The following is a 12,170-nucleotide window of genomic DNA, read 5'->3' as shown; positions in this document are numbered from 1 at the left end:
AAAAAACCCAGGTCACCCACCCACTTCGTATGCTAACAATTACATAAAAGCAGGTATCCCCTATAAGTGCACTTAATTCTATTGCCAGTCCCGACACCCCCCTATGGGCACAAACTGTGTCGGGGACAGGCTAATTCGCTAATTCCATGCCGCCTATTGGTGCCCATCAGTGCCACCTATGAGTGCCCATCAGTGCCCATCATCAGTGCCACCTCATTGGTGCCCATCGGTGACGCCTTATCAGTGCTCGTCAGTGCAGCCATATCAGTGCCTGTCATTCAAGTAGTAAACTTACTTATTTACAAAAAAAAGAACAGAAACACAAAAAATTTTTTTTTTTTTTTAATTTTCAGTCTTTTTTTATTTTTTTCACAAAAAATAAAAACCGCAGAGGTGATCAAATACCACCAAAAGGAAAGCTCCATTTGTGGGAACAAAATGATAAAAAATTTGTTTGGGTACAGTGTAGCATGACCGCGCAATTGTCATTCAAAGTGCAGCAGCGCTGATAATTGGCTTGGGCAGGAAGGTGTATAAGTGCCTGGTATTGAAGCGGTTAAACCAGCTAGCTATAAATGTAATAAATTAAACACAGCGGCATAGAATGTATTTTTATTTTTTTTTATTTTAAAAGAAGTTTATTAAAGATAGAATGTATTTTTCATTGTCTGCCCAGTGACTGCACTGAGCTCCCAGCTGTAGTACACACTGCACACCATCTCATCCCTCTGACAGATAGAACGCTGCGGTAACAAGGACTGACGTACGGAAGCCCCGCCTCCTACGCCGGCGCACGCAGTGTACACCCGGAAGTGGGATAGGAAGCTGCTTGTTGTGATTGTTTGGCTAGCTCGGGAAGTCGGGCCGAGGCTGTGGGGCAGCTCCGCTGATATGCCTTTTATCGCAGCAAACCAGCCTGAGCTGATCCGGAGCTGCCAGAAAGATGTGCAGTTCCAGGGCTGTCTGAAGGGCCAGGCTCATGAGGCCTGTCAGGCTTTTACCGGTGAGTGTGCCTGGACACAGGTAGGTAGTCAGGGACACGCGTGCTTCTCATGTATGTGTGTTGTGATTAGGCGCTGTATTGTCCATGTAAGGTGGGCGGGGAAAGGGCTGAGGGATGTATAAGGAAGGAGAGGAGCTGAGCTCTGTACTCTGATGCTCGTTGTCCGTTTACCTACCCACAATGCACTGTACCTGACCTGTCTGTTTTTATTATAGGTGCCAAAAAATGGCTGCAGTGGAGGAAAGAGATCGAGCTGCTGTGTGATCTCACCTACTACACTCTCACCACCTTTTCAGGTCAGATCTATGGAATGTGTCATGGTGTCACTTCTTTACTTGCACTACCCATACACTTTAGATGTCCCCTCTGGGTGTTTCTAGTGACAATTTCATGTTCAGGAGATCACCCCTATCTGCTGTCAGAGAGAACAGCTAATCAGGCAGAGGAGGGAGGACCCTTTCCTCACCCTAGTTATACCTCCCCCTCCTATATAAGCAGCAACCATGTTCTACTTCATCCTTCCCTCCTACTAAAGGATGGGTTCACCTGTGTAACATGCTCCAGTCTCCCCCCCCCCTATGTGACAGTGGGCAGGGGATCTCCTCCCCACACCCCCTGTCAGAATTTTAACCACTTTAATACAACTCACTTTTACCCCTTTCCTGCCCAGGCTAATTTTCAGCTTTCAACACCATCACACTTTGATAATTGCAATAATTGATAATTTGTCTACAACACTGTACCCATATGACATTTTTGTAACTTTCCGTAATCTACAATCCTGCAGTGGCGACTGGACCTCTGAGGCAACTCTTCACCATTTGTGTGTGTGTACAGATGGGTGGCTGTGGAGGAGGGGGGGGCACAGATGGGTGGCTGTGGAGGAGGGGGGGGGGGGCACAGATGGGTGGCTGTGGAGGAGGGGGGGGGGGCACAGATGGGTGGCTGTGGAGGAGGGGGGGGGGGCACAGATGGGTGGCTGTGGAGGAGGGGGGGGGCACAGATGGGTGGAGGAGGGGGGGCACAGATGGGTGGCTGTGGAGGAGGGGGGGCACAGATGGGTGGCTGTGGAGGAGGGGGGGGCACAGATGGGTGGCTGTGGAGGAGGAGAGGTGGAGGAGGAGGAGGGGTACACAGAGAGGTGGAGGGGGGGTACACAGAGGGGGTACCCAGAGAGGAGGAGGGGGGTACCCAGAGAGGAGGAGGGGGGTACCCAGAGAGGTGGAGGGGGGGGTACACAGAGGTGGCTGTGGAGGGGGGGGTACACAGAGGTGGCTGTGGAGGGGGGGGGGGTACACAGAGAGGTGGCTGTGGAGGAGGGGGGTACACAGAGAGGTGGCTGTGGAGGAGAGGGGGGGTACAAAGAGGTGGCTGTGCAGGAGATGGGGGGGGGGGGTACAGAGAGGTGGCTCCACAACCAACTCTCTGTACCCCCTCCTCCACAACCACCTCTCTCTGTACACCCCTCTATTAAAATGACTAAGATTGTATTTTTTTTTTCTTTTTTAATAATTATGAGGTGGCACTCGTGGACACTGATAGGCTGCACCTCTCCACCCTAAACAATAACCTCCTCCCCACCCTAGATTTTCTGAGATGGGGGAAAAAAACAAAGAAAACCCCCCCCAAAAAAATCTGCCTAAAATATCGGCCACCCCCAATTTCTAAATATCGGCGTTGGCCAGAGAAAAACCCATATTGGTCGACCTCTAGTACTCGTTCTCACCGGTAAAAAAACTGGCAAAAATGGGCATTTATCTTTTTTTTTGTTAAAGTGAACTTCTCCTTTAAGTGGTCATACTCTAGAAATGTAATTTACATTTAAAGTGATGGAATTCATATACATGTACATCTGGAAAGCTTTGTTGTGTAACATTCATTGGAGCACAGAAAGCTTCTCATCATTATTAATAATTCAAATAAATTGAAAACAATTATAATATCAATTTTTTATTTTTGTAGGTTACCAAACCTTGGGAGAAGAATATGTTAATATTGTCCAGGTGGATTATTCAAAGAGGAAGGTTCCATCCATTCTGCAGCGCTCTCTACTCATCTGCTGCCACACCTTGTTACCTTATTTCCTGGATAAAGAACTCGCTCGCCTAGAACAAGAGCTCCAGATAGAGATTGATGGAGTCCGGGTTTCACACAGCTTGTCTTCCGGTAGTCACCACCGCTCATGGATGTGGAAGTGGATGCACAGAAAGATCGCTTCTCTCCCAGAGCAACAGAAAAAGACTCTGGTCAAAACGGTGTATGTCATCAGGCAGAGTATCACCTTTCTTAGAAGGTTGCATCTGGCCATGTTCTATTGGAATGGAATATTCTACCACATTGCCAAACGCATCACTGGCATCACCTATGTAAGTGGCCTGTTACTTGTTATGAGCCTGTATGTGTTTTACTATATCTGCAGTGCTCTCCCCAAGGAGCCATTGCTGGATATGAAAAAACAAAGCTTAAAGCAGAGTTCCACCCAAAAGTGGAACTTCCACTTAAACCACTCCTCGCCCCCTTACATGCCACATTTAGCATGTAATTTTTTTGGGGGGGGGGAAGGGGGGCTTCAGTAGGAGTGGGACTTCCTGTCCCACTTCCTACTCCTACCCCCCCCCCCTCCCCAGGGACCGCTTAGGCGACACGTCATATTGCCTTTTGGTGGCCCCTCCCTGTAGGCGATCACCTGGGACATGTGACGGGTCCCAGGCGATCGCCTATCCACTCAGGTAGCGCAGCGCGTCTGTCAGCCTCCTCTCCACATGCAGCAGACACTAATGAAGATAGTGGTGGACACTGTGCTTAAAGCGGGAGTTCACCCGAAAAAACATTTTTAACAGTAGATTGATGTTCATTTTGTCAAGGGGAATCGGGTATTTTTTTTTTTTTTTTTAAATCGAAGCAGTACTTACCGTTTTAGAGAGAGATCTTCTCCGCCGCTTCCGGGTATGGGCTGCGGGACTGGGCGTTCCTATTTGATTGACAGGCTTCCGACGGTCGCATACATCTGCGTCACGAGTAGCCGAAAGAAGGCGAACATCGGTGCGGCTCTATACGGCGCCTGTGCACCGACGTTCGGCTACTTTCGGAAAATCGTGACGCAGATGTATGCGACCGTCGGAAGCCTGTCAATCAAATAGGAACGCCCAGTCCCGAAGACCATACCCGGAAGCGGCGGAGAAGATCTATCTCTAAAACGGTAAGTACTGCTTCGATTTAATCTAATCTAATCTCAATCTAATGTTAAAAAAAAGGTTTTAGGGTGAACCTCCACTTTAAGGGGTACCGCCTGCGCTTTTTTTTCAAGTGATTTACTTAAAAAGGGGGTGGGGCACCTAAAATGCAAAGTGATTGCTGCAAGAAAGGCCACTTTGTGTGATCAGGAGGATATAATGGATGTTTTCAAAAGGAGGCTTTTGTAAGGCCAGCAAAATCAAATTCCCAGGGCGATAGAGGGGGTCTTGACTACTAAGCGCTAGGCAAAAAAAACAAAACTGTGCTGTGTTTTGCAGGTGGGGGGTTTGGGAACCTTCCATAGGGCGTTCTTTTGTTTTGATTGCACCTAGTGTCCTGCTCCTGCAGGTGGCGACATCGAACTCGCCCATCATGAAGATCTGGCTGCTCTTTTTCCACTAAAGGAAGAGAACATTTTCTGGTGTTTCTGTTCATCAGATGTCGATGAAATTATAAACTTTTTGTTGAGTAGGGACAGCCACACACTGATTGAAATTCGGTAAAATGTTGATCTGTCTAAGGCAAGTTATAAAGCCCCCCCCTTCTCCCAAATACTTGCCTGAGTGCTTTATCAATCCAGCGCTGCAGTGAAGCTCTCTCTCCTCTCCTTTCTCACAGGTTTGGCTGAGAGCAGCGGGAGCCATTGGCTTCTGCCAATATCAGTCAAATCCAGTGAGGAGGGATTGGTGGGGGGGGTTCACTATGTATGTCAATGGATGCACACAGCCCAGCTTGGGAGTAAGACCACATGAGTGTCACCATAGGAAGTGGCTTCCTAAGGTGGCACAAGGAGAAGAGGAGGAGCTGAAAGCGCTAGTGGGGGACCGCAGAGGAGAAGGTTCAGGGCTGCTCTGTGCAAAACTGTTGTACAGAGCAGGTAGGTATATCGTGTTTTGTTTTAGGGGGGGAAAAAAATGTAACAACTGCTTTTAAGTTCGTTTTGTTTAATAGGCCAGGAAAATCCAGGTCTCTGGGTGTATCCAAAAGGCTTTGACAGGCAAACTATTGTTCCACAACCTGCCCAAATTACCACCCATTGTTGCTTCAAATCTCGTGGCATGATGGGAGTAGTATTTTGCTAGAGAGACCATGCACACTTATTGGCGCTGATCTACTACTGCTTCGTCGTCTGGGCATAGCTGCAATTAGTGAATGGTAACAATGACGTTACAAACAGGAGGAAGGTAGGTTTCTCGGAGTAGACTGCTTGGCCAATAAATATATAGATGTGTTTTAAGAACAGAAAGTGTAGGGTAATGAATAGTAACTAGCCCAGAGTTCCGCTGCAAGTTTGTGTATTGCTCCTACAGTATTCTGAGCGGTCCAGTCATCAATCTTACAAAGTTGATTACAGTTATTCAGTTTTATTTTCTTTTCATGAAGCCCTGTTATCCCTGGAAAATGTATCTTGCATGTAGATGAGTGCTGCCAGTACATAAAAGGATATTGTCTTCTAATGTTTTTAATCTCCTGAATCTCTTCTAGCTGCGTGTCCGTGGATCACTTAGAGATGATAATATTGTGCGTCGGGGTTACAGTCTCCTTGGTGCAGTGTCGCTGGTTCATCTTATGTTGCTGCTGTATGTCCAGCTAAATAATTTTCAGCAAAAGCAGGAAGCCCAGCAGAAATTCAAGCTACACCGCAGAATGTCCTACCAGAGGTAATCAGATTAAAGATAGTCTCTTTATTTTTTAGGATGGTGTTCTGTCCTATAGGGGGCCAAGTACATATGTAGTGCTCTGTCCCCTTTTCCTGCGTACCTACTATGAAGGGCTATGTGATTGGAGACAAGCGGCCACATAGCTAGTCTTTCAGAGCAGACACACCCTTGAGTGTTCTGGATATCCCAGGAGGCTGTGGGTGATGCTGTACATGAAAGAAGGTATTTACTAAACAAGAAAAAAAAAAAAAAAAGTGATGTGAGGCAAATTAGACCCTGTAAAAAATATTAGTTAAAGGCCTGTTTAAAGTGGAACTTCACCCTAAAGGGGAAGTTCTGCTTTAAATCCTCCGCCTCATTTGGCATATCATTTTTTGGGGGGGAGGGGGTACCTGCTCCCACATCCACTCGGATCAACTGAGTGATCCGAGCTGAAGTTCTCCTCCATCCTCCCCTCTCCTCAGTCTTCTGGGACACATCACAGGTCCCAGAAGGTTGCACAAGCATTCACAAACCACGCAATGGCTCGCGCAGGGGGCAGTTGGCTGTAAAACCAAAAGCGGCATAGCTTTCTGCCCACACTTAGGATGCTGGCACCGGAAACCTGAAGGCTAGTGAAGAACTTGCCTGCGTGAGGACGGCACCGAGTCCTTTTATTTAAAGTCAACAGCTATAGGATTTGTAGCTGCTGACTTCTTTTAATTTTTCTTTTTGCGGCGTGAACTGCTTTACATTTTACGTTCTCAAAATATTCTACTCTAATGCCGCGTACACACGATCATTTTTCAGGTTGTAAAAAACTAAGTTTTATAAAAATGTCATTTAAAACGATCGTGTGTGGGCTTCAGAGCATTTTTCGGGTTCTGAAAAACGAAAAAAAAAAAAATTCGAACATGCTCTATTTTTTTCACGACGTTTTAAACAATGACGTTTTTCGGGTTGTAGAAAATTATCGTGTGTGGGCTTTAACGACATGAAAAACCCACGCATGCTCAGAAGCAAGTTATGAGATGGGAGCGCTCATTCTGGTAAAACCACCGTTCATAATGGAGTAAGCACATTCATCACGCTGTAACAGAAACAGAAAATCGTCTTTTACTTAGTTCCATTCGGATGGCGTCATCCGAATGGAACTTCCCCTTTATAGCGCTGTCGTACGTCACCGCGCATTGCTAGAGCATTTTTTTTTAGCGCTTGTGTGTGGGCAAGGCCGTTTTAATGATTAAGTTGAAAAAAATATATTTTTTTCTAGAGCCTGAAAAACTTTGTTTTTTACAACCCGAAAAATGATCGTGTGTACTCGACATTAGGCTCAGCGGTCAAAACGTTACTATCCTGAACGCGATTCTTCTGCGTTCAGGAGAGGGAGGTTGAAGCTCACCTAAACACGCCAGCTTCTAAACTCTGCTAAAAGCCTGTGCGTTCAGTACTTGGACACATAGGCCTGGATTCTCGTAGCACTTACGCTGGCGTATCTCGAGGTATCTATACGCCTGTAAATAGGCTTCATCCGACCGACGTTAATTTCCTACGCCGTTGTATCGTGGGCGCATATTTACGCTGGCTGCAAGGGGCGCTCCCATTAATTTACGATTCAAATATGCAAATGAGTGAGATACGGCGCTTCACGAACGTACTTGCGCCCGGCGTATTAATATACGCGGTTTACATAAGTCATACGTCCGGCGTAAAGTTAAGCCTCATAAAGCAGGTGTAAGTCATGTTAAGGTATGGACCAGGGAACAGCCGGCGTGTTTTACGTTGTTTACGTAGTAGTATGTGAATAGGGGTGGGCGTAGGTTACGTTCACGTCGTAGGCAGTGATTCGACGTATCCTAGGCGTTCGTTCCGACGTGATTCTGAGCATGCGCATTGGGAAGCGTCCACGGGACGGCGCATGCGCCGTTCGCTCAGCCCATCATTTGCATGGGGTCACGGTTCATTTAAATGGATCACGCCCACTTCCACCTACTTTGAATTAGGCCGACGAATTTACGTTACGCTGGCGCAACGTTGGGAGCAAGTGCTTTGTGAATACTCTGCTCGCCTCTCTGTTACGTCGGCGTAGCGCATATGAGATGCGCTATGCCGGCAGAAATATGCGCTGATGTATCAGAATCCGGCCCATAGGCTTTTATGGAGCTTAGTTTAGGAGCTGCGAGTGTAGGCTAGTGTACATGAAGCCTAAGTCTGGTAAACAAGAACATGTCCTAGCTGAGGGGTGTTGCTTTGACACCAAAGGCTGTGTGCTCACAAGCTCCAGTGATGGCAGTCCAGAAGAAATCCTCCAGTGTCTTGTAAGATTCCATGATAGTTTTTTCAATACTACCTCGTACAGTAAAATATTCTACAGCCTAAAACCCTTTTCACACTGGGACACTTTTCAGGTGTTTTAGCGCTAAAAATAGCGCATGTCATGCCTCCCCCAGTGTGACAGTCCGAGTGCTTTCACACTGGGGTGGTGCGCTTGCAGGACGGGAAAAGTCCTGCAAGCAGAATCTTTGGGGTGGTGCGGGACCTCCCCAAAACGGCCTGCCCAAAAATGAATGGGTAGCGCTGCCAAAGCGCTACATCGCGGGTCATTTTTAACCCTTTCTTTGGCCGCTAGCGGGGGTTAAAAGCTCCCTGCTGAAAAGCATTGCTAAAACTAGAGGTCGACCGATATGGGTTTTTCTCTGGCCGATGCCGATATTTAGAAATTGGGGTGGCCGATATATATGTTCCTGATCTTTGTGGCCGATATTTTGGGGCGATTTTTCTACGGTGGGGAGGAGGTTATTGTTTAGGGTGGAGAGGTGGGGTGCAGCCTATTAGTGCCCACTAGCACAGTTCATCAGTGCCCACCAGCACATCTCATCAGTGCCCAGAAGTACAGCTCAATGTAATTAACTGCCACCTCATCAGTGCCCACCAGCGGAGCGCTCCCGGCTCCGTTCCCTCGCCTGGCCAAAGGCAGCTCCATTCGTCCCCTGACGTGCTGTGCACCCTGCCTCCAGACTACTAACCCCAGAATGCAGCGCGGCCAGTAACCGCTGCCTGCTGCCATCTTTTTTTCCCAGTGGAGAAAGTCGGCAGCAGGCAGCGGCCGTGATTGCAGCTGTTTAGAATAGACGGTGGGCGGCCAGGGGGATCCCATTTCAATCGTGTTTTTTTTGTTTTTTTTTTACAAAATAATCGGCCGATATATCGGTCGACCTCTAGCTAAAACTATCGTCGCCTTACTGCGAACGCACCCCGCCCCAGTGTGAGTAGCCTAAAGCCTCGTACACACGATCGGATATCCGTTGGCCAAAACTGTAGATTTTGGTCTGAAGGGCGTTGGCCGTGAATTTGGTATGCATACAGACGGCACAACATTTTCAGCCAACAAAATCTAAATATGTTTTTTTTTTTTCTGCTCTTTAGCGCCACCCTTTGGGCAACTTCTGCTAATGTTGTCTTAATGTTTAGCATTGGTTCTGAGCATGCGTGTTTGTACTTTAGATTTTAGTCTGTCGGACTTGTGTACACAAGCTCGGATAATCCGTTATTGTCAGACAGTTGGTGAGCATGAACAGCAAACAATAGTAGAGATGTTAAGTTATTCCATAACCAAGCTATGTTATACTGTAATTATCTCCTGTTCTGTGTTTTGTAGGGCTCCTCCACATGAGAAATCCTACCAGCGACCCTCTAAGTGCACGTTGTGTTTAGAACACCGTAAGCACACTACAGCCACGCCATGTGGTCACCTCTTCTGCTGGGAGTGCATCACCGAATGGTGTAACACCAAGGTGAGGGCTCTTTGTGTGTTTTTACTTTTGCTTTTATATTAACCCCTTCTTGCTGGCCATACGCATATATGTGGCAACCCAGCTGTGGGCCTCAACACCAACCTGCCACACGTATGCATACAGCTGGTGGTGGTGTTCTTTTCTGGGAGCACGTTCCATTGGCTCCTGGTCACTTGTATCAAGAGACAGTGGGGCAGACTTCAATTATGTGATCATTCTGATAGACTGGGAATGTACCTTCAGTTTTACAGCCAGCTCTCAACGGCTGGAAAGTGTAATAAATTGTACTGTGCATAGAACTAATTTTAGAGCTGCACGATTCTGTATTCTTAACTGTTTTTGTTTTTTTTTCCCCACCAAAAAAATGCATTTGAAAGACCACTGCGCAAATACCGTGTGTATTAAAATATTGCAACAACCGCCATTTTATTCTCCTAGAGTCTCTGCTGAAAAAAATATATATAATGTTTGGGGGTTCTAAGTAACTTTCTAGAAAAAAAAACTTGTAACAAATGCCAGAAAAAGGCTTAGTCTCAAAGTGGTTAAACTGACCTTATTTACAGACCGAAGTTCATCCCTTTGATCTAAAAGAACCAAAGCGGTTAAAGCATATTTAAACTTAAGAATAAAAACCTAATATATTACTATTTACCAGTCCTTTGTGATGGCTGCATTGGTCTTTTTCAGACCAAGTAAAGTGGATGTAAACCCTCGCATACACCCATACACAGAGATGAAAAAAATTTCCCTACATAAGTTTTCCATGTATATCTGCTGTCTTCAGCTTTATCTACTGTTTCGAAAGTGCACAGCATGTTGAGGTCCTTTCACACAGGCTTTCCGCACGATGGACTCTGTTTTGCTTAGCGGGAGATCGAGCCGTTGATCCCTGCTGAGCAGGCGGGTGATAGGTTTGTCTCCGCTCGCTGTGTAGAGAGGGACCCATCAGAGCCCCGCTTTGCTCTATGGGAGATCGGATTAAAGCGGACCGTCTTTTGATTTTCATTAGATCCGATCTTTCAGACGGATGGAAAATAGGGTTTCCATCCGTCTTGATTTCACGGATCGAATATCTGTGAATATCTGATCAGGTCCGCCTGAAAAACTCAGACGAACCTGATCGAATCGCCCGTGTGAAAGGGGCCTTAGGAGATTTTCTCCTCCTGGTTAGCGCTGCAGTGAAGGTTTAGCATACAGCTGATTGGAGGAAAGGCACGCACACACCCCCTCTCCTCATAGGTAGAGACTTTCAGCTCTGATTGTTGACTAGTTCAGGGCTCTGCTAATCTATAGCATCCTCCCCAACGCAAAACTCGAGCTGCTTTTATCATATGTGACGGAGAACTTGTCAGGAGTTATCGGGCCGATAACAGAAGAACGGAGCAGGGGACACATACTGGACTTGGTGCTTTGAAGAGAGATAAGAAAACACTGTAGATATGTGCCCAGCACAAATTTCATGAATTGGGTTTACCTCCACTTTAAGCTGAACAAGATATGTGCTGTTGGTCATTATGGAATTCACATCAATGTTATTAAAATTTCAAATCTCAATTTCAGGCTGAATGCCCACTGTGCCGAGAAAAATTCAATCCACAGAGGCTGGTGTACCTGCGGCACTACCGATGACTTGGTGACCGTTTTCTTCAGACCAAGGGCTCCACAAGGTGTCTTTACAAGCAGCCGCTGCACCTCTCATACAGCTGAAGTGTTCTAACTGGAGAAGTGAGACTCCAGGCCAAACTAACTTTGATGTTTACACAATGTATGCAGCCAAACCTTTGTATTTACAAGCTGTACCATGTGCCGTGTGTATACTGAAGTGACCGATGCCTCATCCAGTGCACACTACTATAGTACTAACATTTTTACACTACTAGGCTGTACATAGATGTGATCACTTCGGGCAATCTGTATAATTAGGACGAGTAACCAAACACCACTTGCACTTTACTGTAATTCATTGTACAGGGGTTGGGCAAAATTCTGGAAACATGTATGGCAGAAGAAGGAAATCGTTAACTAGCATGGAGTTAAACCGCTTTTGGCATCCAAGGTGGCCTGAATTCTACTGGGAATTGACAAATATAGTAGCAATAGGAGAAAGGAGATGGACAGCCGCACTCCGAAATAACTTCTCAAAAAAGTTTGTCTTTTATTTTTCAAGCAGGAACATGCATAATCACCACAACCATAAACCAGGACAGCCGACTAGTTTCGCACTCTTGCTAGTGCTTTAATCATGAGCCATGATTAAGCACTAGCAAGAGTGCGAAACTAGTCGGCTGTCCTGGTTTATGGTTGTGGTGATTATGCATGTTCCTGCTTGAAAAATAAAAGACAACTTTTTTGAAAAGTTATTTCGGAGTGCCGCTGTCCATCTCCTTTCTCCTATTGCTACGTGCATTGCCAGCACCTTGGTAATCCGACCGTCCCTGATTGTCTATAGGGCTCACCTGGAGCGGTGAAAATCTTCAATTGACAAATATAAGTCTTGGA

The 12,170-nt window shown here is 46.4% G+C and overlaps 1 protein-coding gene across 1 annotated transcript; it reads left to right on the top strand.

Moving 5' to 3' along the window:
* The first annotated feature begins 757 nt into the window (after nucleotides 1–757).
* On the top strand, nucleotides 758–11,522 carry PEX10 (peroxisomal biogenesis factor 10). The gene is made up of 6 exons (XM_040325907.1): nucleotides 758–1,003; nucleotides 1,219–1,299; nucleotides 2,966–3,369; nucleotides 5,723–5,898; nucleotides 9,536–9,671; nucleotides 11,232–11,522. The coding sequence occupies exons 1-6, from the start codon at nucleotides 892–894 to the stop codon at nucleotides 11,298–11,300; spliced, it is 978 nt and encodes a 325-aa protein (XP_040181841.1). The 5' UTR covers nucleotides 758–891; the 3' UTR covers nucleotides 11,301–11,522.
* The last annotated feature ends 648 nt before the right edge of the window (nucleotides 11,523–12,170 follow it).

This window comes from Rana temporaria, chromosome 10, assembly GCF_905171775.1.
Source record: "Rana temporaria chromosome 10, aRanTem1.1, whole genome shotgun sequence".
NCBI lineage: Eukaryota > Metazoa > Chordata > Amphibia > Anura > Ranidae > Rana > Rana temporaria.
Note: the sequence above shows the minus strand (reverse complement) of the source record. Positions and strands in the feature narration are given on the sequence as shown.